The 23,222-nt window shown below is 48.3% G+C and overlaps 1 protein-coding gene across 1 annotated transcript in view; it reads right to left on the bottom strand.

Moving 5' to 3' along the window:
* Positions 1 to 18,643, bottom strand: part of Slc6a2 (solute carrier family 6 member 2) — a 37,333-nt gene extending 18,690 nt beyond the window's left edge. Inside the window, exons 1-3 of the mRNA XM_059262680.1 lie at positions 18,370 to 18,643; positions 8,913 to 9,044; positions 6,554 to 6,791 (exon numbers count right to left, since the gene is read on the bottom strand). Coding sequence (XP_059118663.1) covers positions 6,554 to 6,791; positions 8,913 to 9,044; positions 18,370 to 18,643 — 644 coding nt within the window. The remainder of the gene's footprint in view (positions 1 to 6,553; positions 6,792 to 8,912; positions 9,045 to 18,369) is intronic.
* Between the last annotated feature and the right edge of the window lie 4,579 nt (positions 18,644 to 23,222).

Below are 23,222 nucleotides of genomic sequence, written 5' to 3'. Positions count from 1 at the left end.
TCTCAACTCACACATTAGTATTAATCATCTAATGTCAAAATAAATCTTTTTCTTCCTTGTTGCTGTTGGATGTTCTGTTTCACTATGTAGCCGAGGCTGGCCTGGAACCCACGGCAATCTTCCTGCTTCAGTCTCCCATGAGCCACCAGAACAGACAAAATCAATCTTTTAAAAGATGTTTTATAGCATAAAGAGATCTGCTGCTGTCTATTCACTCTTAACCAATTAAGTCAGAGCCTCTGGGGAGTTGGTATTTGGGCAGTAATGTCTTTGATTGACAGCCAAAGATTGAACCTACTACAACAGAGGCCTACCAAAATGACAGGCTTCTGCTAGACCAATTTGAGCCTTCCAGAAACTGTCTACTTTAATGGTATAATACAATTGGCTTTCTGTACTTGAGGAAGAGAAGGCTCAGGGAGACTTCTGAGAAGTGGGCTTATAACTCTTGTGGAAGCCTGGGTGCTTGGAGGAGCGCACAGGTAAGGGTAATGGGAAGTTGAACCACCTTGACTAGACCAGCTCAAAAAATCAGGCTCAGTGCTGCTGAGAGTGTATACTCCCAGTCTGGAGATCCACGAGCTTTCCTCTGAGGAGTTAACACTTGTGAGTGGCCTGTAAAAGTGTGAAGACCACTGCTAATGCTATCTGCTTCATTCATTCATTCATTCATTCATTCATTCATTTAGTAATTCATTCATCGCTATCGGATGTCTAGTATTTGCATGAACGTGAAAGGAAGTAGAAGAACGTGGCACAGAAGCTTTCCAGGCTCCCACAGTGGGCCCTGTCCCTGGATCCTGTTTAACCTGATCCCATGCCTAGCCCCAAGCCCTCTGTAGCTCTGCTTTGATCCAGGCTATGTGTTAGAGGCTGGTGACTCTAGCCTGCATGAAGCACCCGGGATAGGGCCCATGCAAAGAGGCTCATGCTAACATCTTTAGCAAAGGGCCCTCATAAGGATTCAGTTGCAGATGTTGGCCATACCTTGAGCCCAGGAAATGCTTCACAAATGGCAGCTGTGGCTATCAATGCATCTGGGGCTAGGCTTCAGGGAACAGTAGCAGGTGTCTGCAGAGGAAGCTGAAGAGCATTCACAAGACCCCACAAAGAGCATGAGCAGGCCATGCTAGCAGCCAGGAGAGCACAGGATGAGCTGGGCGCAGAGGTGGAAGACATTATTTGTGAATGATGAATGAAGCTGTGTGAGTGATCAAGACCTACAGAGACCCCCATTCCCCAATAGCCAGTCTCTGAAGCCCTAGGTCACCTGATTTGGCTTCATACTGCTCACCATGTCTCAAATCCTCCTAAACAGTCCCTGTGCCTGGCTGTTGCTAGTCCTGGCTCTGGTTCTCACTAGCCTGTCCCATATCAGACCCCTTATCCTCTCCCTCCAAGACTATTGAAAAGGTCACTGGATCCCTCAATCCTGGTCTCTCTGACTCACACTAGCTCTCTTAAATCCACTCTCTACTACTGGGAGATGACACCTGTGCACATCGGTCTAACCCTGTCACTTTTTTGTCTCCAAATCCTCAGAGGCCCCCTATCACCTAAAACGGAGCTTCTCACTGAGACACTACTTCCTGTGTCTGGATCTAACACATTATACATGGAGGGAAACAGCTGGTGCTGGTATCCACTGAGTAGAGGCCAAGGTCACTGCCAAACATACAGGACCATGGCTACCCCACCCCGCTCCCCAGAAAGAATCATCCTACCCTAAATTACACATGTCAAGTTGTGAAGTCTAGCTCTAGGAGGTATATAAGCCCGCCAGCATCAGGCAGCCTTCAGAGCTCACCACTGCCAAGTTCATGCCTCTCTCGCCACACCTGCCTTTTGCTCCCCGCAACAGCAAGACATTTGTCTATACTCCTCAGATGCTCCCCAGACCCTAGGCAAGAGTCTTGGAAACTTCTGCTCCTGCATCCTAGAATACATTTCCCAACCCGATTTGTCAGCCTGGCCAACCTTTGAATCCTGCTGTTCTCAAATCGGAAGTGGTTCCCTGACTTAGAGCCTTTATTTCCAAAGAAAGAAATGATGGAAGGTGGGAAGGAAAAGAGAAGAGATGGGAAGAGAAGAAAGGAGAAAAGGAGGCAGTGAGGATAGAGTGGAATGAATGGCTGAATGTGACCAAAAATAGAATGAATAGTCTAGCCTCACTTGATGCTTCATTCTGCTTCATGTCATAGTTTTATGAGTCCAGTGTGCCAATTGTCATTTGGCTAATTTGACTGTTAAAAATCACACATGCATTAGCTCTCTCTCTCTCTCTCTCTCTCTCTCTCTCTCTCTCTCTCTCTCTCTCTCTTTGCAAAGACTCACCCCTGCTTGCCTGAAACTTGGGAAAATACCTGAATGTCTAGTCACACAACTGAAGTTGCTCTCACGGAACATGCTTCCCCACATGCATCTGAAGAACCAGACTCCAGAGCTGATCATGGAGAAGAGAATTGAGGGCCAACCTCCCAGGCTGTGGGGTTGGCATGAGTAGCTTGGGTTTGTATTCCTTTTCTGGCAGCTTAATGGATGTGAATCATCACTGAGGGCACCATCCAGGTTTTCCTAAGCCTTCGGGCCAAAATGGCTCCATTTCTCACTTGACATTTAAGCGTGAAGGGTTAGTATTAGGGAGGAGGGAGAATTCCCTTCCTCGCCAATGGTGTCATGGGTAAAAATTTTCTATCCTGACACGTTCACTGAAGGTGTCTTTTCTAGATAAAGACCTTAGTGGCCTTCAGCAGTGGAGCTGTGTGGCTTCAGGCCCAGAGTCTGGGGAGAGTAGTTTTGTTCCCTTGAATGATGTGTTCAGTCTGTCAGCCTAAATGAGTACAAGATGGCAACAAACTTGACCAGCATGCCTGGGGAAAAAGAAGGAATTACCCAACCTCCACAGCGCTGGCACTGGGACTCACATTTGCTGGCTCTCCAGACAGAGTTGAGTTGTCTTAAAAGCAGAAGTATTTCAATAAAAGGGAAATGTACTACAGAAAATCCAAAGGCAGCCCACGACAATGCTGTGCTCTGGAAAGTTTATAGGCAGGACTGAGGAAAGGGAGGTGTGAGAAGGTCTCCTGACTACCAGCAGAGGCCCCTTCACTCCTGAGCCAGACCTCTGAGACCTGGGGCAGATGCGGAGGCCCCGCTCTGCCTCAGACCTAAAGCTGGGCCTCTACTTAGTTGTCTGACAGCGCCACTCATTTTCTGCCTCCACAAATGGGGAGAATAAGGTAGGATTCAGATGTAAAAGCATGCTCAGAACCCAGTTCAGGGTAGCCATGAAGGCTTGTGGGAGCAGGAGACAGAGGATGGGAAAGGAGAAATCTATAGAGTGGAAGGTTTCCGACACTCTCCCTGCTTTCTGCTCTCTTCCCTAGGCCCCCAGGCCCCTGTGTAACCTTAGACAAGAATGTTCTCCTTCCACCACGAGGTTGGGCCTGGAAGGAGCTCAGAGCAACAATAGCACTAGGTCTCTACTCCCTCCTGCTGTGCCTCTCTGTGGGAGTCGACATGCTGGCCACTCAGGGGAGGAGTCAAATACTAACCAGACCAAGATGGGGGGCTTTCATTTACCACTTTAATTTATAAGAACAATGACCGCCGGGAGCTAAAGAAAAACAATGCTGTTTGCTCTGGGAGAGGAGCATGCCGGGAAGCATGGATCAGCAGTACCCCCAGCCTCCATTTTTCACTGCTTCCCTGTCCAAACCACACTCATAAAATATGAAAGAACTCCCAGAACTTTAGCTACAGCTCTGGGGTCTGAGTCCATGCTCCTCTGGAGAAGAATGAAGGAGGTGCTAGATTTCCTATGGCATGAGACCCCACAGGGACAGGGAACTGTAAGGACTAATCCTTTTGATGATGGCTGGATGGTAGGATTCTGGGGAGAGACTGATAACAAAAGTCCATGTGCCCTAGATGTACCCAGGCTGGTAAGATCCTGGCAGCAGAGCCTTTTGAAACTCCCCAGGTGACTGTAATGTGTAGCCAAGATTTCACTTCACTATACTAAGAGCTTGGTCCTTGGACTGTGCTAGGGACAAACTCGCTTCCAATGCTACTTCGAAACTGGGCACCTGGGACGAGGCATTTGCTGATTTGCTCCCATTTCCTCATTCACAGAGCAAGCAACATTTCAGGTCACAATGGTCATAACGAAAAGATAGTACTAACCAGGTTCCATCCTAATGGGAAGCTCCGTAAGCAGAAAGGTAAACAACTTGAAACTGACCAGATTAACTAGGCCACTGAATGCCAGAGTAAGCAATAAAAGCTGACGGTTCCTCTGAGAACAGAGCTGCCAACAAGACTCTCAGAGGAGAGAAGCTGCGAAGACTCTGAGCTGCCTGGAAGAAGCAGAAACCAGCAGGTATGCCTAGAAAAGCTTTCGACCACAGTCACTTGAAAAGGACACTCTCCAACCTGTTGAGCCATCTACAGATTGTGCAGTGTGCTCCAGGATCCCAGCTTTGGGGAGCTGTCTGTCATCCATGCTGGGGTGGGCTTTGGTGATACAACTGTCCTTGAGTCATTTCTGCTCCAGTAAGTAACCAACCCCTTACTGACTTCCCTGTAAATAACCCCAATAAAACTCATGGTTCACCAAGTTGGACTTTGGTGGTATCTGTACTTTCGTCTGTTGGGGTTTGTGTATGACCTGGGAGATAAATCAGAATATATAATCTATGTTTTTGTTTAGCAGAGTGTGGGGCTTCTGCAATGGATCGCATGAGCCTTGAAGGGGGAGTGCAGTGGGGTCTACCTGTCCTGTTGCACGCCTGTGGTCTGGACTTTGTGCTCAACCACCGACATGCGTATAGGGTATTGTTCAAATGAGGCTCACTCGTATTGGAGGGATCAATTGAGGTTGTCTTCTGAGGACAGAAACATACAAACGTTTTAAGTTATGTGACAGAAAACAAGCCAGCCACTCCCTTCACCAAGACCTAGGTAAACAGAGCGGAGACCAAGAGGCCAACAGGGTGAATAATGATGGCTCAGGAGTCAACCACAGATCAAATAAATATTCAGGATCCCATTCTGATTCAAGTGAGTAAACTGGATTAAATACACGAGGGGAAAAGCTGGTCTTTACAGGAGGGCTCTACTCAGTTATTCTAGAAGGAATGATGGAAATAGCAAGCGACAATTAAACGCTATAACAGAAATCCTTACCTGCAAAAATTAATAATAGGCACTATAAGTTAAAGTATGAGAAACAGGATACTTGCATAACCTTAAAGTACCTCTCTGAAAGGCAAAAATTACCAAAGTAAAAATATCTCTATCCTGGAAGACGCTGGCAGCTTCCACCTTTGCCACGTTCAAGGTTAACATCACAGGTAACAAGACAGATTGGCATCATGTCCTACAGACAAGGCTCACTGAGAAAAGCACCACAGTGCCTCTATGGTGCCCTTGACAAAAGTGTACAACCTCAATCAGAATGTGAGAAAACAACAAATAAATCCATCTTGACATATATTTCATAGACTCACTGGCCAGTACTCTCTAGAAGTGTCAAGGTCATGAAACCCAAGGAAAGCTCAAAGAACGCACCCATATTGGAGGGGACTAAGCAGATGTGACAACCAAATATCATAACATGATGTCAGGAAGTGTGAAATTCACATGAGGTCTTCAGTAGACTAGCTAATAACATGTGAGCATTAATTTTCTGATTTCCATAGTACAAAGCAGCTACCCAAGGTGTCAACATTAGAAGCTGGGGAGGAAGGGCCCCATGTACTGTTCTTACAGCTTTTCTTCTTCTGAAATTACTCCAACTGAAATGCTATATATTTTTTTAAAATATTCTGTCCACTGCCACCAGCCAATGACACACACACACACATACTCTCATACCACACACACACACACACACACACACCACACACTCATACCACACACACACACACACACACACACTCATACCACACACACACACACACCACACACATACACACACACACACACACACACACACACACACACACACACACACCACTGTAAACATACTGTTTCTAAGTTGCATACATCTGGTTTGATTCCCCCAAATGGGGGCCCCCAGCATGAGGTATATGGAAGAACAGCTTCAGGACCAGACAGATGTAGATTCCAGTTATGGAGACACTATCTACCAGTTAGCTTCAGGATATTTTCTTGGCTGACATCATCAGTTCCTACAGTCACTTCCTCTGAGCAGCTGTCCTTCCTGTGAGTTCCCACTCTTCCGCATACTTAGTTTTAGTTCTTAAGTTCTCTGCCTTTTATGTCCTACAGACCACACACCACCTTTAATACCATCTTGCTTCCTGTCCAAATGCTGACATACTGGCTCCCAACCTCCACTCTCCTGTCCTATACCAGAGGCTCCACCAGGTGCTCTATACACTCCTGTATCTTCTGTTCTTAACTTGGCATCAAGCCTGCACCTTTCAAATGCTGACTGCCATGCCCCTAGCTGCTCTGTAGCTTTCCTGAATGCCTGGCTCAGCTCCTGTCCAGGCCTGAGTATGCAGGTGAGGCACCCATGACTTACTCATAAAACTCGGCAGCCGGTGTGAACTTGTATTTGGAGTATTTGGTATGGTCTCCCAGCACCGAGGCGTTGAGGAGTTTGGGGTCAGTGCAGTTGGGGCTGTTCCAGGCATGGCCGCAGTTGGTCCAGGGCAGGTTCAAGGTGAAGGATGCAAAGAGGTAGTAGAGTGACCAGGCAATGATGACATTGTAGTAAAAGCCAACATAGAGGGCAATGAGGATCACTGCGTAGCCCACTCCTGTGTGGGGACAAAGAGGTCAGGCTTTCGTCCCAGTCCCAAGGCTCTCCCCCTCACCCCTGGAAGTGGGCTCCAGCCACAGCACACTCCTGCACCTTCCCTTTTCTGGATCAGATTGCCAGAGGCCCACCCATAATCTTCCGCCACTGTAGCTCTCTTGGTCCACTCATCAGGTAAACAGAAGTGCCGGGGCCTTAAAATTATATCAGGTATTGGAGTGTAAACACTACAGCTCCCTCGTCACTCAATCAGGATAACACAGGGGTGTGTTTCACATCTCTCTCCCTACCTGCAGTGAAACTGGCCAGTGACGGGCTCCTTCACTAGAGACAGGCTTCCAGTCTCCAACTGATGTTCCTAAGACCCTGTCACCTTCCCTGGTACTCCTTATGTGTAAATCCTTCCCCAGGACCTGCTTCTAGGGGAAGCTCTCCCAACCAAGCACTCCCGGACAGGTTCTCAGCAGTGTGCTCACAGGGTCCAACCTCAAACAGCTGTGTCCTGTGTTAACATACTGACTGAAAACTTACGAAGCTCCTGGAGGATTATAGCTGTGGCTCTTTTTTTTTTTTTAAGAGTAGAAAATTTTCTTACACACTCATTGCTTTAAGGGATTATCCTCAGCATTTTCTTTTTTCTTCTTTTTTTCAAGATTCTTTTTTTCTCTGTGTAACAGCCTAGCTGTCCTGGAACTTGCTTTGTAGACCAGGCTGGCCTCAAACTCACAGAGATCTATGTGGCTCTACCTCCCAAGTGCTGGTATCAAAGGCATGTGCCACCACACCTGATGATCCTCACTAATTCTTAGTGCTGAGATTTAATCCCAGCTTCCTTGATACAGTCTTGGCCAAACAGAGTGTTGCTTCCCTGTAGCTATACTGATTGGTTAACAGACAGTCATAGGACTCAAGCCAAACCAGTGAAGCTTTCTCTGGGTCTTTTTAGTGAAGCCATAAGTACATAAGGATTTGTTATTGTTATTGTTGTTGTTTGCACATATGTTTGTTGTTTTCAACTGTTATATTTGGCAGAATTTAACCTGTAGCTGCTAGTGGCCGTCTTTGTTAGCAGTTGATAAGAATGCATCTGGGAATGATGTCAGTATAGGAGAAAATAGACCTGAGACAGAGATTCCAGACCAGACAGTACTCTTTGAGCACCTGGATCAAGTTGCACCTGACCAGACCCCAGACTTTAACATAAGCCAATAAGTCAAAGTCTAATTTTATATATATATATATATATATATATATATATATATATTATTCATGGCTTCTTTAAGAACCCCGAGAAGCTTTCACTGGTTTGATTTGAGTCATATACATATATATGAAAATTCCATAATGAAGGCCATCACTTTGTATGCTAAGTTTATAAATAGTCAAAATTTGTAAAAACATAAAGAGTACTAAAAGCCATATTGAGTTGGATTTCAGGTAACTAAACAGAAAAGATGCTAATCCATGTATTTTGTAAGACCTTTATGTCAACCTGTCCTTACCATGGACTGAGTATATACAAGATGCTGAAGAGACTCTTGCCACTGAGGAAGAAGCTCATGGGAGACATATTTGTCCTCAATGTCACTATTTTTCTAACCAGTGTTTGAGAGATACTGGCCTTGCTCCACACCCTTCTTCCAACAGTCTAGGGGATGGAGACTGGTAGTTGTCATGGTTACTTCCCACAGACCTGTTCTAAATTCAAGTGCAAGTTCATCTTACAGCTATCATGGCTGTTGTAAGCTTTCTAAGGCAGCTTTCTGATTGAACTTGAAGGCATCCATGATCAACTTATCATGCCTGCCATGAGAGAAAGAAGTGAAAGCAGAGGTAAGTGTGCTGAGATCCCTGCTATCTTTGTATTTCCCATATATAAAAATACTCTGTAGTCATTCACTCAACAGTGGGACCTAGCCTGGAGTCCAAGTTTAAGGCTACACTTGATATAACCTAATTTCTTTGTGTAAATTTAAATGGTGGACAGTCTTGACCTTGTCAATGCCTGTGAGCCCCATGTGAGAATTGGTCTGCCTTAAATCTCCCCTTGGGAGCAGATTCTTCAGAAGGCACCAAGTAAGGCTTTGGAGAAAATATTTGACGTCCCTCAGATCATCCCTACCTTTGAAGAAAGGGCAGATCTTCCACACCGTGGCTGCCCCTTCCCGGTTGTACTGCCCCAGAGCCAGCTCCATGTAAAACAGTGGCATCCCAGCAATGATGAGGAACAGCGTGTATGGGATCAGGAAGGCACCTGCAAAGCACACACACAGCATTAGACCTGCAGGATAGCTGCCCCTTAAAGGGCTGCAGTCAAGAATCTACAATAGCTGTGAGGATCCTGTTCATCTGCTTCATCGGGCGGTTTCCCAGGGCAGGTGTGTCTTGTGGCAATAGAGTTATGAAGAAAGCTTGGTATACATATATCAGCAAACATGGCAGTCATCGTGTTCATAATCATAATAATGCACATCTACAGCCAGATAAATAAAATCTGAGTGAAACAAAGCTAAAGAGCTGTGTTTCCACAGCTTCTCATAGACTTTGGTGCATGGTACATGCCGGGAAGCACCACAAGATGCAGCCTCTACCAAACTAGTCTAAACACAGAACCTTCCCTTTCTTGAAACTTCCCTCTGGAACCTTCCAGGCAAGCCCAGCCTTTCCTTTCACAGGCAAAAACTAAGGAGACCGGACAAGGAGAGACAGCACAACTGATATCATGGGAGGTCTCACATGGCTTCCCAAGTCCTGATTTTACTGCTTTCCCATTAGAATGCCACAGCAAACCATGAGAAAATGATGCAATCAGGGTCAGTGTGTCCCCTGGGGGACATTGCTAGGCAGAGAGAGAAGTCAGCGCTTCCTGATGGCATTGTTGATAAGTGACAGAGGGATTCTCCTTCAGACTTCCTTCCTGTCCGTGGGGCTCATCCTGCTGTAGGCTGCTGGAGGAAAAGGCTGGTACAAAGAGGCCAGAAGAAGCCCATTCCCTGGGGTAGAACCTGAAGGGGGTCCTAGGCCACAGGAGACAATCCTGGTGGAGTGAGACACGTCTCAGTGCCAAGGCTAAATTTCTGTGTGCCCTGACACCCTTGACGAGCTACATGGGTTATCTGGTGCCATGACTCAGGGATGTATGTATGGCAGGTCAACAGGATCCAAGCAAAACAGTAGCTAGTTCCTTTCCTAGCACAGCCAGCACAAAACCCAACTCCTCCTGGACATCTGACTGAGATGCTCTAACAGTGGCAGTCTCTGACCCATCCACACCAGGAAAATGAGCCAAGTTGAGGGTGTGTAAAGATGACGACACTGAGGATTTTAACACATAGCTCAACAGCTCACTCTGTCCAAGGCCCTGCTGTGGTATGGGCACTTTCCATGCAACCTCATTATATCCTTATGGCATTTCTACAGAGCTAAGCTCGTTGCTGACTCCATTTTATGAGTGGAAACTGCAGCTCTTCACTAAAAAGAACTGGAGCAGAGGTACACTGTATCCAAGGCAAGCTCACCCAGTGACTCAGTGTCTGCCTTCTGCATGGAAAGCCTGGGGCTTTCAAGGATAAAGCACGATGTGCTGGTCCTGTTGTTACAAGACCCAAGTGATTTCCAGCTAGACATAGGTCCAGGTTGGAGAGTAGCAGAAACTACTGCATATTCGTATCATACATATCATGCAATCACAAGTATCTGAGTTCAGCTGTATTACCCAGAACCCCTCTGGCAGCAAACAAGTGCTGTGATCGCTCTCCAGAGGAGGAGACTGGGGCTTGGGGTCAAATCAAGTGAGCTGACCAGGCTTATATACCTGGTGAGTTATAGATATATAATTTGGGCCCTGATATGCCTGGCTTCTGAGTCCTAGGCCTGTTCCCAACATAGCCTGCAGATTCTAGAAGGTTCTAGTGCAGATAAAAAATATGAGTCTGAATAAGATATGGGAAGGGCAGTGGTTTTGGATTGGGGACAAGCCAAGCTATCTGGTCTGTTTGTCATAGGCTCACCCAGCACTCCAAAGTCTGCTCCAGGCTGGAATTGTTTGAAACGCCATGTATCAAGGTCTCCTTTTTTTCATTTAACTTCTGCCTTGCCCCCTCTCTCACAGGAAGGGCCCTTCTGGCATTTGCTCACATAGCTGGCAGGGATAGTGTTGATAAGGACGGTGCTGATGAGCGGAGTCCCTCAGCTTAGTGAAAATAACATGTGCCCTTTAATGGAAACCCAGTCTGTGCCAGGCCACTTGGGTGGTACACAGTATTCATTAGAACTACCCCTGAGAGATAATCACCACTCTTGCTTTACAGGAAAGGAAACCGAGACTCAGAAAAATCAAGTCGCTTGTCCACACTAGTAAACATTTACATCTTAGGTTCTAAGCTTGATTGGCCTGCGTCCCACTCGGCTGTCACTTGCTACATCCCATGGGGGCCTGGAGCTTGGATCGGAATAGGAAGTTAGGTCCTAAACAGTTGGGTAGACCTGAAGACTGAAGTCAGTACCCCAAGGGGAGAGGGGGCAGGGAAGAGGCAGACATCAGTGTTGGACGTTGGTTCTAAGATTTGCCAACAGACAGTCCACATTCCCTTCTACCTGGTCGAGGTAAGAGACCCAGCCAACTCACCCCAGGTCTGTTTTAGCCAGTGCTCTTAACTCTAAACTTCCAGATGGTACCACTGACGCAGTGAATCACTCAGTGTGCAGCCCGTCCCCCCTGCTGCTGACTCCAAGTCACCACAAGGTGAGCAAGCACAGACATGGAAGGGGCTGCAGGAACCACAGCTCTCCACAGCGAGTGACTCTGATGTGACCAACAAGCTTCACGGAAGGCAAATCCCCGAAGACTCAAGAACGGTGACACAGGGGGACACGGGAGGTCGGAGGGAGGGGATAGGAAGAGTATGTGATATAAATATAAATACAAATGTATGTTTTTTTGAGACAGGGTTTCTCTGTGTAGCTTTGTGCCTTTGCTGGAACGCACTCTGTAGCCCAGGTTGGCCTCGAACTCACAGAGATCCACCTGCCTCTGCCTCCTGAGTGCTGGGATTAAAAGGGGTGAGTCACCACCACCTGGCGTGTAATTATATTTTAATTTAAATGTTTTAATGGATATATGGTGAGTATGAATGAAAACCAGAAAACATCCAATGACCCAACATCTCTGCTAAAAGAGGACATTAACTAGCACACTGTGTGAGCTCTCTTACAAAAAGCAAAAATAGGGGTGTGGCTGAAGAGTTAAGAAGGGGCTTTCAGGGTAGCTGTGGTGGGCTGAGGACATCTCTTCATAACCAGCTTAGCAGTAGCATCATGGAATTAAAAGTTGCTTGTAAATGTACCCGGTCTGCAAGGAACATCACTGTCATGTCCTTGTGTCCCTGTGTGTCTCTCGTGTGGCTGTACATTGCCACAAGCCTCACACAGGCCTTGAAAATCCAGAATCCTGTTACAGCTCTGGAATGCCTGTGTTGTGTAAGTGTAGGGCTCACTAGACAGACCTGGGAAAACTGTAGCAGGACACCCCCCCCCGGGACTCAGCTTCTAGGAGGTCCCCCCAAAACATATGACTTCACATCAGCACACACCCGTACATACTCATGCAATGCTAGGACTAGACCTTTGCACACACACACACACACACACACACACATGTTCACACCACCTTACAAGGAAGAGCAGTATCCATTGAGAAAGAGACTCTGGCCAAAGGGCTTTTGCATCACTTTAGTAAAAATGAAAAAGGATTCATCTCTCAGGACCACTTACACTGCCAGATATCCCACCATTATAGAGGAACCCCACTGGCACAGGAGGTTCTGGAATTTTCCATGTAAATGTTGGTTCATCAGGAAGAGAAGCCAGCAGCCTCTAAGGTCACTAGATAGACACCTGGGAAGGTGAAGGGGATCTGAGGAAAGGTGGTTGGGGACAGGGTAGGAAGGGGCACCCAGAGGAATGTGATGGCCCAAGTCTGAGGAACCAGGATGAGGTGTAGAGAGTGTGGTCCCTGGAAGCTACAACCAGAGAGGAAGGTCATCTAGACCAATCTCCTGAGGACAGAATTCCCTCAGCATTCTGGCCAAACTCTGGTGTGTTCAAGGAGTAAACACGCAAAGAGCAGCTTCCTGGATGCCTGCAGCTCAGCTGTGGGCTGTCACTGCCTCAGGCTCCCATCAGGCCCAACAATGCCTAGGCCAATACCTAAAATAGCCAGATTTGGCCCCCTCTAGCATCTCAGGGACTAGTGTCTAAGTTCAGCAAGCTACCCGAACTCTTGCAAGACTGGGACACAGTCCTCTTGTAGACATAGCTCAAAATAACAACTGCAGGCACAACTCCTCATTAAAACACATCTTCTTCCTTCTTTGACAAGAGACCTTTGCAATAGTTCTGGTAAAAGCTCCAAATTTGGAATTCTCAGCTCTTAGAACTCTAGATTGAACTCTGCTGGCCAAGGCCTTTGGCTCCTTCTCATTTTCAGCCCCGTTGGCCACATAAGAAGCCTCTGGTATATGCTGGTGAGCTCTTCTGTCCTGTGTCTGAGTTCTGTTCCCAGGCCCCTATAGGCAACAAGGCCTTGCACATTATTTAACGTGCATGGGGTCATTTGCCCAGGAAAACCCAGAGCCATGATGGGTGGCATGGATGGGTGGAGGGACAATTCCTCTCTCACTTTTGTGTTGGCTCAAGATGACCTCTTACCTGAGCCTTGATACCCAAGCACAGCTCCTTACAAGACTCACGCCACCCTGGCAGAATGAGTCAGCTCCTCTCAGAGGTAGTGTGGGTGGGATTTAGGGAGACAAGTTTGGGGGCTACTTTTTTTCATGCAGCACCTATCTTTGCACTGGCACACCCAAACTTGACCTGTCTTTGTGGATTCTGGTTCCCATCTCCTCCATTCCAGTCTCTTTAAGACAAATAACTCAGAAAACGTTTGGGATGCTCAGAACTGTATTACTACAGGAAATGTGACCCACAAAGAACTGAGCAGGACCTCACCGTCCCCATTTGGAATGTAGTATAACACATCATGAACTTCTAGACTATCTACAGTGGACTACAACTCCTTAGAGGCAGGGATTGTCTTCCAAACATCTCTGTACTAGGGGTTGGCATTAGCCAATGGATTTCTGCTGAATAAACAGGTCTCTGCTATGAATCACCTGGAGGGTGCCACTAATGAAAGCCCTGGGCCTTTCCCCACTGGTCCTAGAATTTAATCCTCACTTAGGCAATTGGGTTTGAGACTACAGGGCAAGATACAGCATTTTTCTCCATTAGACCCCACTTGGTTGGGAACAGCCCTTCAGCTCCTTCTGGCTAGCTCCGAGTAGTGAGTGGGCTGTTGGATGATAATAAGCCCAGATCAGTACCTTACTCCTTCGAAGGGGAGGGGAGTGCAGACTCCACTGATCAAGTATCATGCTGCTTGGCTCCTTGTGCATCTGAGCTAAATATTAAGTGTCACACTATCAAGATCCATATGTGGATGGCCCTGTATCCAAGCTAGACATGAAGGTATCAAGTTGGTAAATCCCTGATGTCTATATAAGCACCACTCTTATTAGTAGTATTGAGGATCCTAGGCATTTGGGCAGTGAGGGAAGTATACTGGGAACTTAGAATCCTAGCATCTCATGGGACCCCATGCAGGAATGCTAAGCCCACAGTCCACGTGGGCAATCTATAATGGCACACTATAGTCGGTCTGGACATGGACAAAGCCCAACTTTTGCCTACTAAAGCTGCCACAATATGGCCCCAGGCTTAAGGAGTTCTCTTTGACCTCATCTCCTCCATCAATTTCTTTTCAGAATAAAATCTACTTGTTTCAGAATTAAGACTTCATCCTGCACCTATGTTCAGTGTGTAACCAGTATCATCAAAAATATCAAAATGGTAGCATTTCTACTGAGCCCCTGTTACGTGACCTTATCCCAAGTACTTTATCTATATTGTCTGATGTTATCTGGCCCTGTAGAGAGGGCTAAAATTACCCCCTTTCTTTTTTGAACAAGGAAACTGAGGCTTAGAGACACCATATGGCTTGTCCAAGGCCACTTCTCTAGCAAATATCAGACTCTGATTCAAAGCTGGGCATGTTCAAACCCAAAACTCCACCGCCGCCACAAGATCCAATGTAGAATGTCATGTGCAGAGGATAATCTACAGAGGCCACCTCCAGAAATGAGTACTCATTCACCTACACATTTGTTCCTTCCCAGAAACCAGCACAGACCCAATCTTGGGTTCAAAGGGAGCAATCTGGAACTCACATCCTGTCACCGCAGCAGCTGGTCTTCAGGAAGATGTTCAGACAAGCTGATCTTTGACAGTAATTCATTCATAAAATATTAGCCAGGGGCATAAACTATTGGAACCTTCATCAGTTCAAAACATTCTCCAGTCTAGGCCAGTATAAACACTCAGACTTGGAGAGTTCTATGTTAACACTGGCACCAGAGAGCACAAAGACCCAGGGCCAGGCTGCTGCTAAAGGACAGGATGATGAGGCCTGGTTTGTGTCCATCTGTAGTTGGGGCACTGGGGAGCAATGGATTGTGGAGATCGTCTAAGATTGTGCCACTTCATAACAGAAATTTTGATGTCTGAGGTCACAGTGAGTGGCAGGATTGGGATTCAAACTTGCCCATCCCTGGAGCTGAATTTAGAATTACTGAAGGAGAATGGGCCCACAAAGAACAGTAAGGGGTCTCAGGGGAGATCAAGGCCTGCCTGCGGGGGCAGCTGACCATCCCCGGAAGCAGGGACGGGAGTACTAAATATCAGACTGCTCTGTTCTTCCAGACCAAGGGCTCTACTACCCATCCCCAGACCAACTGCCAACCTCCTAACCAGCGATGGAAATTCACTGGTGTAGCGGCCCTTCCCCCTCAGCCTAGCACCCAAGGCTTCTCCAGCCCAGCCCCAACTTGCCTCTCAGCCTTATCTTTCCTGGCTTGCCCTCTAGCCAGCTGAAGTTGCTCTTCTGAGGAGCCTGTCCCAGGTGGATGCTAAAATACTGTTTTTCCAAGCCCTCTCTGCCCAGAGCAGCTGAGTTCCAACCAGAACTCACTTCCCCTGAGTCACTGCTCAGCAGCACCTCCTTAAACCTCTATGGCACCAGTCACTCCCTGATCTCTTTCCTATGGCATCCCAATGACACTGATAAAAGCAGAAGCCACCCTCTCTACGCCATATGCTACACTGGCTCACCACATGCACTAGTGCATTTAGTCCTTGGCCGTCCTTAGGTGAACAAGATTATTGGACAGAGGAGGAAACAAAGGCCCGGAGAGTTGCCCAAAGTCTTACATGTTAGAAACTGGAGCCTATAACTTCCCAGCCAAGACTCCTGATGTCTAGGCTACGGCCCCCTGCCACACACACAACATCTCCAACATTGTGTTTCTGTCATGGTTTGTGAAATTGGCAATGAATCTCTGAGAGCTTGGGTTATTTTATGAATGTATTTGTTCAACACAAGTGTGTAGGAACCTTCTACTTCATTCCTAGGATTTGAGCCTTATTGAAGATTAAAAACCCAGAGTACGGACCTCAGCTTTCCCTAGCCTGCTTGGAAAACTGGTCCACAAAAGATAAATTGTGGAACAACTCAGGATAGGCCACTCCATGATCAGGATACCCAGGAAAGGGAACTTCTGTCAATTTCAATGAAAACTTTACATCTGTGACAAATTTGTTGTACTTTGTCCCTAGGACCCCAATCTATCATCCAGCACACAGCAGGTGTTCTCTCTGCAACACGACAGTGGCCACACGGACATAGTGTCAATGAGAACCCTGGAATATCTATTTAGTTCATATGTCGGGTTGACCATCTGTGTTGCTTAGTTTCAGTGGGCATATAACAATAGATAGGACGGATCACAGCACGGCAACGAGGACTTCTGGGAATCAATGCTCCCAGCAGGCGGAATGGTGGCTTATACATCCAGGTGACGCCTGTGGAGCCTAGTGTTATGCCCTACACTGAGCTAACCCAGAGAAATATTGTTGATTGATGACAGAGTGTCTGGTGTCTAGGGGCAAGCAGCCTCAGACGGTCACTAAGGACATGTGACTTGTCCTAAGGGCTCCCAATTTGTCATTTACTCTTCATCTCCCTGCTTGCTGCAAATATAGAAAATCTACCTTTTTTGTTGTTGCTACCATTGGTCCCTAAGGGCCAGAAAGCTCAAATCTGCCCAGAGTCCCCGGCGGATCTGCAGCCACCAAGCATGGAAAAGTTTCACCTTCAGGTTGTATTCCTCTTTCTTAGCTTTCTCTCTCTCCCTCACCAGCATCTGTGGGTCAGAGTACTGAGCCAGAAGAGTAGTAGCAAGGGCCACCAGAGACCAGGAAGCAACATTTCTTGACACTTGGGACTTTTGTCCCAGCTGACTTATCTGGAGTACCTAATGGTGACAGACAGACCCATGTCAGGAAGGGAACACGTGGCTGCTCATCAGTTGGCTCTAGTTTTGACTCGCTTTCTCAGTGAGAGCTGATGCTTCTATATGCAACAGGATCAACTTGGGGCCACCTGTTCTCTTTGGTGACCACACCCTCTTTACAAATACTGGGTATTGCTTATCCCAAAGCAAGTGTCCAGAGACAAAGAGCTATGCATCTTCCACTCTGGGGGACAAAGTCACAAGCTCCCCCAGCAACCCCCTGTAAATTCTCACCCTGCCTCTAACTGACTTCCCTTAAATTCCAAGTCAGACTTGTCTTGTAGTATCAGGGGTGGCCCAATGTATTCCTCTAGAAGCTCATGTCCCTATGCAGGGCACTCCTGAGCTTACATCTCCATAAAGGTGGTGGGACTGGGGTGGCTTGGGCATCTTAGGCTCCAAACCCTCCAGGACGGAGCTTGAGGCTGCTTCCACGGAACTAACTGTATGTGACCTCTGTGCTCTCATTCCAGGGCAGATGGGTAAAGTGGCAGTTCATTAAGAAGAGGGAAAAAGAGTTTGTCTGCTGGATGTCTACTCTAGGCTCACCTGCACCCCATTCCACAATGTAGCCAGAGCCTGTAAAGTTGAAGAGGACACTCCAGTCTCCCAGGCCTCCTGCCTCAAGGTCCAGCTCAGCTCTTGGAATCTAGTGGCCTAATCTCACAGAAGCTATGTGCACTTCCCCTTGTAGCCCTCTGGGGATCCAAGGGCTGTAATTCTACTTGGCCTAGTGTATGAGCCCCAAGGCTAACAGTGTATTACCTTCATCTCATGTCTGGCTGGAACATCCCAAACTTTTTGGGAACCCTTTCAAGATCTACACCCCTTTGCTGCAGGAGCAGCATTGATTCAAGAGTTCTTCACCCAACCAGGTGCCCCCTATTCTGTCCTGGAGCCCCTGTGCGAAACACTGTCCAAGGACCTGCCTCGATTTCCCTAATGGATAGCACTCTGATCCTATTTCCCGGCGCCCTAAAGAGTTCTTTCCTGAACACTAAATTTGTTTGTGTGTCTCTTCTCCTCCTCCATGGATATCCTTGCTCCCTTCCCAGTTTCCTACGAGAGCAGGCAGCCACCCAAGTCTAAAGCCTCAGCCAACCCTGCGCTCACCACCACCATTCTTGTAGCAGAGATAGGGGAAGCGCCACACGTTGGCCAGGTCCACTGCGAAGCCGACCACGGACAGTAGGAAATCGATCTTCTTGCCCCAAGTCTCCCGAGGCTGCGCGTCGCCGTCCTGGGACGCCAAGAGGCACTGGACCCCATTGCGCTCCTTCACCACCAGCAGATCCGCGGTTTTGCAGGGCCGTAGGGGCTGCTCAGGCAGCGGGTCCGCCCCGCCGAGCTCCGGCTGCACCTGCGGGTTCATTCGCGCCAGAAGCATGGGTGCGGCTGGAGAGAGGGACTTCGGAGGCACTGGGGACACACCGAAGCTCTGCTTGTATGAAAGGGAAAAAAGTGGTCACCAGGGCTTGCAGTCTGTTTGCACTAACTGAGACCACCCAGGGCAACCCAGGACGCTGGGATCCGTGCGCTGAGCAGACTCCGGCTTCCTAGAAAAGGGAGCACATGAGTTGGAAAAATTTGGAGACAGAGGTTGTGACGTGCGTCCGATTGAGACAGAACTCATAGGTGGGGACCTCCTCGGGCCGCCCTGTGGGTCGGGCTAAAGACCCTGCCGTCTCTACCTGGGTCATTCTCTGCGCCACCCTCCCCCCCCCCGACACACCCCTAAATGGCAAGTTTCTTGCGGGCTGTTGGGGGCCCGGAGTCGACTCGCCTCTTCCGTCCTGCTCCAGGGAGTGGAGACGGCTCCCAACAGCCCTGGGAGCCTTCGGGACACTCTAGCGGGTGCAGCCGCTCGCGATGTGCTTCGGGGAAGGCGGCACACTTACCGGTCCCGCGCGCAGGGCGCACTCACGTGGTGGGCGGCACGGGGATCACAGACGCCAGCCCGGGCTGAGCTCCGCCGCGTGGCACTCAGGCGGGGCCCCGGGAGCTCTGCGGGCGCGGGGCGGCCAGCAGGACTCGGGCTGGCTGGCTCTGGCCGCGCCCGGAGGAGGCCGACCTGGTAATGTAGCCTGTGCCCCAGGTAACGCGCCTATTGCATTAGCCCCGCGCCCAGCCCGCTCGGTCTGGAGCCTGTTAGCGCTAATGCAGACTGACAGCGTGGCCCGGACTGGCAGAGGCGGGGGCGCAGCTCCCACGGGCTCCGAGGTGGCGGCGGGAGCCCGACTCCCGGGGACTCGTGGAGACCTGGTTAAGTACTCTTTCCGTGTCTCTCTTCAGCAGGAGTAGCGAACGCGGCTCCCAAAGACACCTGGCTCTGATCTCTGAGCAAAGGAAGCAAGCAACGGACTCCCAGAACTGGGTCCTATGTCTGTCAAAGTGGGGCTGGAAAGAATAGGGGGAGCAGCCACCACTCCAGCTACACCAGCACTGTCATACACCCACTTAATCTTCTTGATGAGAGTTTTCTCCACCAGCAAAATGGGAACTTGGCGCTCCAAGATGAGCACGGCAACTGGTGGCTGCAGGGCTGGGCAGGGCTGGGCCCTTGGGCAGTTTTCTTTGGCCAGCTCAGCTTGTTGAAAGGTCACGGCCCAGGATTTTACTCCTGGCTCTGTTTGTGACTAGCAGGCTAGCAGGCTTTGGAGGCTATGACCCTGTTCTCCTTGGAGGCTGTGACCCTGTTCTGTAGACCCTGAGCACTGATCCTCGTCCATCTTACAAATGCCTCCCAAGAGCCAATGGGAGCCTTTTTTAGTTTCCCACAAGGGGACAACCGTCATGGAGCCGGTTGGTTCAGTCCCGGAAGCAGGAAGAAAACAGGAAACAGGATCAATAAACACATAGGATGGGTGAGAAGACTGGTGTGGTATGGGCTGGTGTGGGTAAAGCAAAATAAGAGAATGGCTGGAAAGAGCATGGCTACCATCTGAACAGTATCTTCTGTAGTGTTTAAGGGTTAGATTTTTGGACCTCAGAGTTTATTGAACCAACTTGTACTTGTGTCTGAATCGACCCAGCTAGGAGAGCCATGGAGACAATCCCTGACACCCGGGAGTTCCCAGTCCAATGTGTAAAGAACTGCCATCCGGGTTGTGATCACTGGAGAAGAGGAACTTGGTGAAGCCAAATCAGTAAAGGCAGCAGGCAGGAAAGTCAGGATGACACTTACGCAGCATGGGAAGACATTAAATAAGCTTAGTCACACTGATCTCTCCAGGCTTTCAACATTCCCAGCGCAAAGCTACCCCAGGGCCTTTCCATTTGCTCTTGTTTCCATCTGAGTTAGTCAGGTCTTAGTGCGGAGATTCCTTCTCAGACTCTTGAATCTAAAAATTCGCCCCCGTCCATCAGATCACTGACCTAACTGATTAATTAACTAATTAATCTCATCTCTCCTTGAATGGCAGTTGAGCTCCAGAAGAGCAAAAGCATTGTCTACCCCATTCACCTCTGTGTCTCTGGCACCTGCAACTCACTAGATACATACTGGTACACAAAATGAGTGAATGGGTGAGTAAAGGTACAGCCGATACACGGGGATTTTTAGAGAATTTTCACATACAGGGCCAGCAACACAGGTATCCTGTGGGGAGGATGCAGAGAGGAGAGGAAGGGAAACCCAGAGGGTGCTAGCTTCACCTTGACCTCTTGGGGACTGATGACATGAAACAGGAGATTAGGCAAAGGGTGGACCTGAGGTTTCAGGATGAGAACTGAAGACTACGGGTTCCCTGTCATCAAGGGTGATCATCTCTGGTCCTCTGTGACAAGTCTGTGAGGAAGGAACACACATAATCCAAGGTTCAAGAGACCTGTCTGAGGTCCCACATGTGGGAGGTATCAGAGATGAAAGGGAAATCCAGATCTCCTGGTCCCCATTTTCTTGTCTCTCTACCTATGATGGATAAAGACACCGGAATCCCTTCAGCTGATCTGACATGTTCTCCTCTGCTCCATGCCTGTCTAGCTGGTCATCAAACCCTGATACTTTCATTCCTGAATACCTATGAAGCCCTGACAATCCTTCTATAGCCCCAGAGGATTCCCATCACTCCTTCCTGCTCACTTATTTCCCTGTCTTTCTAGCCATACAATCATACCCAGCTGCCAGAGAAATTCTTGAAACTCAATTCCAACACCTCACCTGAAATCCCACTGAGATGTACCAGTATGACTGAATGAACCATAGATTTAAAATAATCTCATTTTCTCCTTTCTGCCACTTGGTATCTATCCGCCCACTTTTCTACAATGAGCATTTGATACTTGGGCAATCAGAAAAAGATAACACAATTTCAAAAGGTCCTCCTGTCTCTTCAAGGTGATGCACAAACAGCATCTGTGGCGCAAACAAAATTCTGCTTGTCCATGTAACCATACTTTTGGTCATTAATTCTCTCCTTACTTTCCCCAAGCCTTTTCTCCTCCTTCGAAATATGCTTGCTAGACCTGGAGAGATTGCTCAGCGGTTGTAAGTACTTGCTGCTCGTGAAGAGGACTTGGGTTCGGTTCCCAGCACCCACACAGCAGCTCACAACGATCTGCAACTGCCATTTCCTCTTCCAGCCTCCACAGGTACCAGGTGTGTGTACGATGCTTAGACATACATGTAGGCAAAACACTCATACACAAAAAGTAAAAATAAATCTTCAAAATATATTTTCTTCTCTAGCAACATAGGTGATACCAAAGAACTAATATTATGGTTTTATGTCCTGCTGCATTTTTAATATGCTCTTTCCATCCTTTTGTCTGTTTGGGGAATTCCTGTTCACCCTCCAATACCTCCAAAGGCACCTCCAATTCCAAACCTTCCCTAACAAGCAGTGCTCACAAGAGTCAGATCTCCTTTTCATATGGGCTTTGTGCATTTGTCTGGTGTAGTTACTTGTATAACTTCCCTATCCAGGATAAAGATGGCGTCTGACACAACCTGCTACTGCAGAAACTCACACCAGACAGAAGCAGAAGAGAGCTTGTTCCTTGGTTGGGATTAGTTTATGTTGGAGTCATCCAGAAGCAGAATTTGAAACAAAAGTCAGAGTACGTGCAAGAGGGAACTCATGGGAACCCTTTAGAGAGTTGAGCAAGCCTGACAGGAAAGGATGTGAGAAGGTGGCTTAAAGAGCAGCTCATGGCATGGGCTACTGGTGTCGTCCTGCTGGGACCTCAGAGGCACAGTATACACCTTGGAGCTGCACCCCCAAGGAGAAAGCTAGGAGGTTTTACCCATGAAAACAGTTCCCAAGTACTGATTCCCCAGTGCTTCCAGACTGACCTAAGATAAGCATGTGTCTGCTGCCAGAGAAGGGTCTCAGCAGAGCCCCAGGTCCTGGCAACAGGGAGCATCAGGGCGGGGTCTGCACTGAGAACACAGTGAGTGACAAGGAGGATGGGCAGGACCCTGGAAGTGTCTGTTGCAGGGGTGGAGAGAAGCATTCCTCTAACTACATGGACAGTACCAGAAGGCTTATTGGCAAGTCCTCCGAGTTCCCCCTGTGGCTTCCAAGACATCTGGGGGACACAGCTGGCCTGAAGGAGAAGGCGTCTCCTTCATGTCCGGCCCAGACTCCCTGCTCATAGTTCTAAGGGCCATTGGGGCCATGTGGCTTCTCTTGTGCTCTGCATCCTGCCCCACTGGGTAGCCTGAGGGCAAGCGGTGGGCAGGAGGCTGGAGTATTATCAGAGCTAACATGGTCTCTGGGGAGGCGTCACTTCCACTTACCATGGCACTTGGTGACACAGGCCATGGGATGCAAAGTGATAGCTGGTCCTGTGAGTCCATCTTTGGTCATCTCCCTGCAGACACCAGGCCTTGACAAACAGAGGTTGGGCTGGAGTGCATCTAGAATCCAAGTAGCTGAGTCCCGAGGGCTCTTCCACAGTCTATACCTCCAAGGCATCATAGGAGCAATTAAGGCAAAAGAGAAAGGGAAGTCTACCTGTACATT

This window comes from Peromyscus eremicus, chromosome 5, assembly GCF_949786415.1.
Source record: "Peromyscus eremicus chromosome 5, PerEre_H2_v1, whole genome shotgun sequence".
Classification (NCBI taxonomy): domain Eukaryota; kingdom Metazoa; phylum Chordata; class Mammalia; order Rodentia; family Cricetidae; genus Peromyscus; species Peromyscus eremicus.
This window is presented reverse-complemented; position numbering and strand designations above follow the sequence as displayed.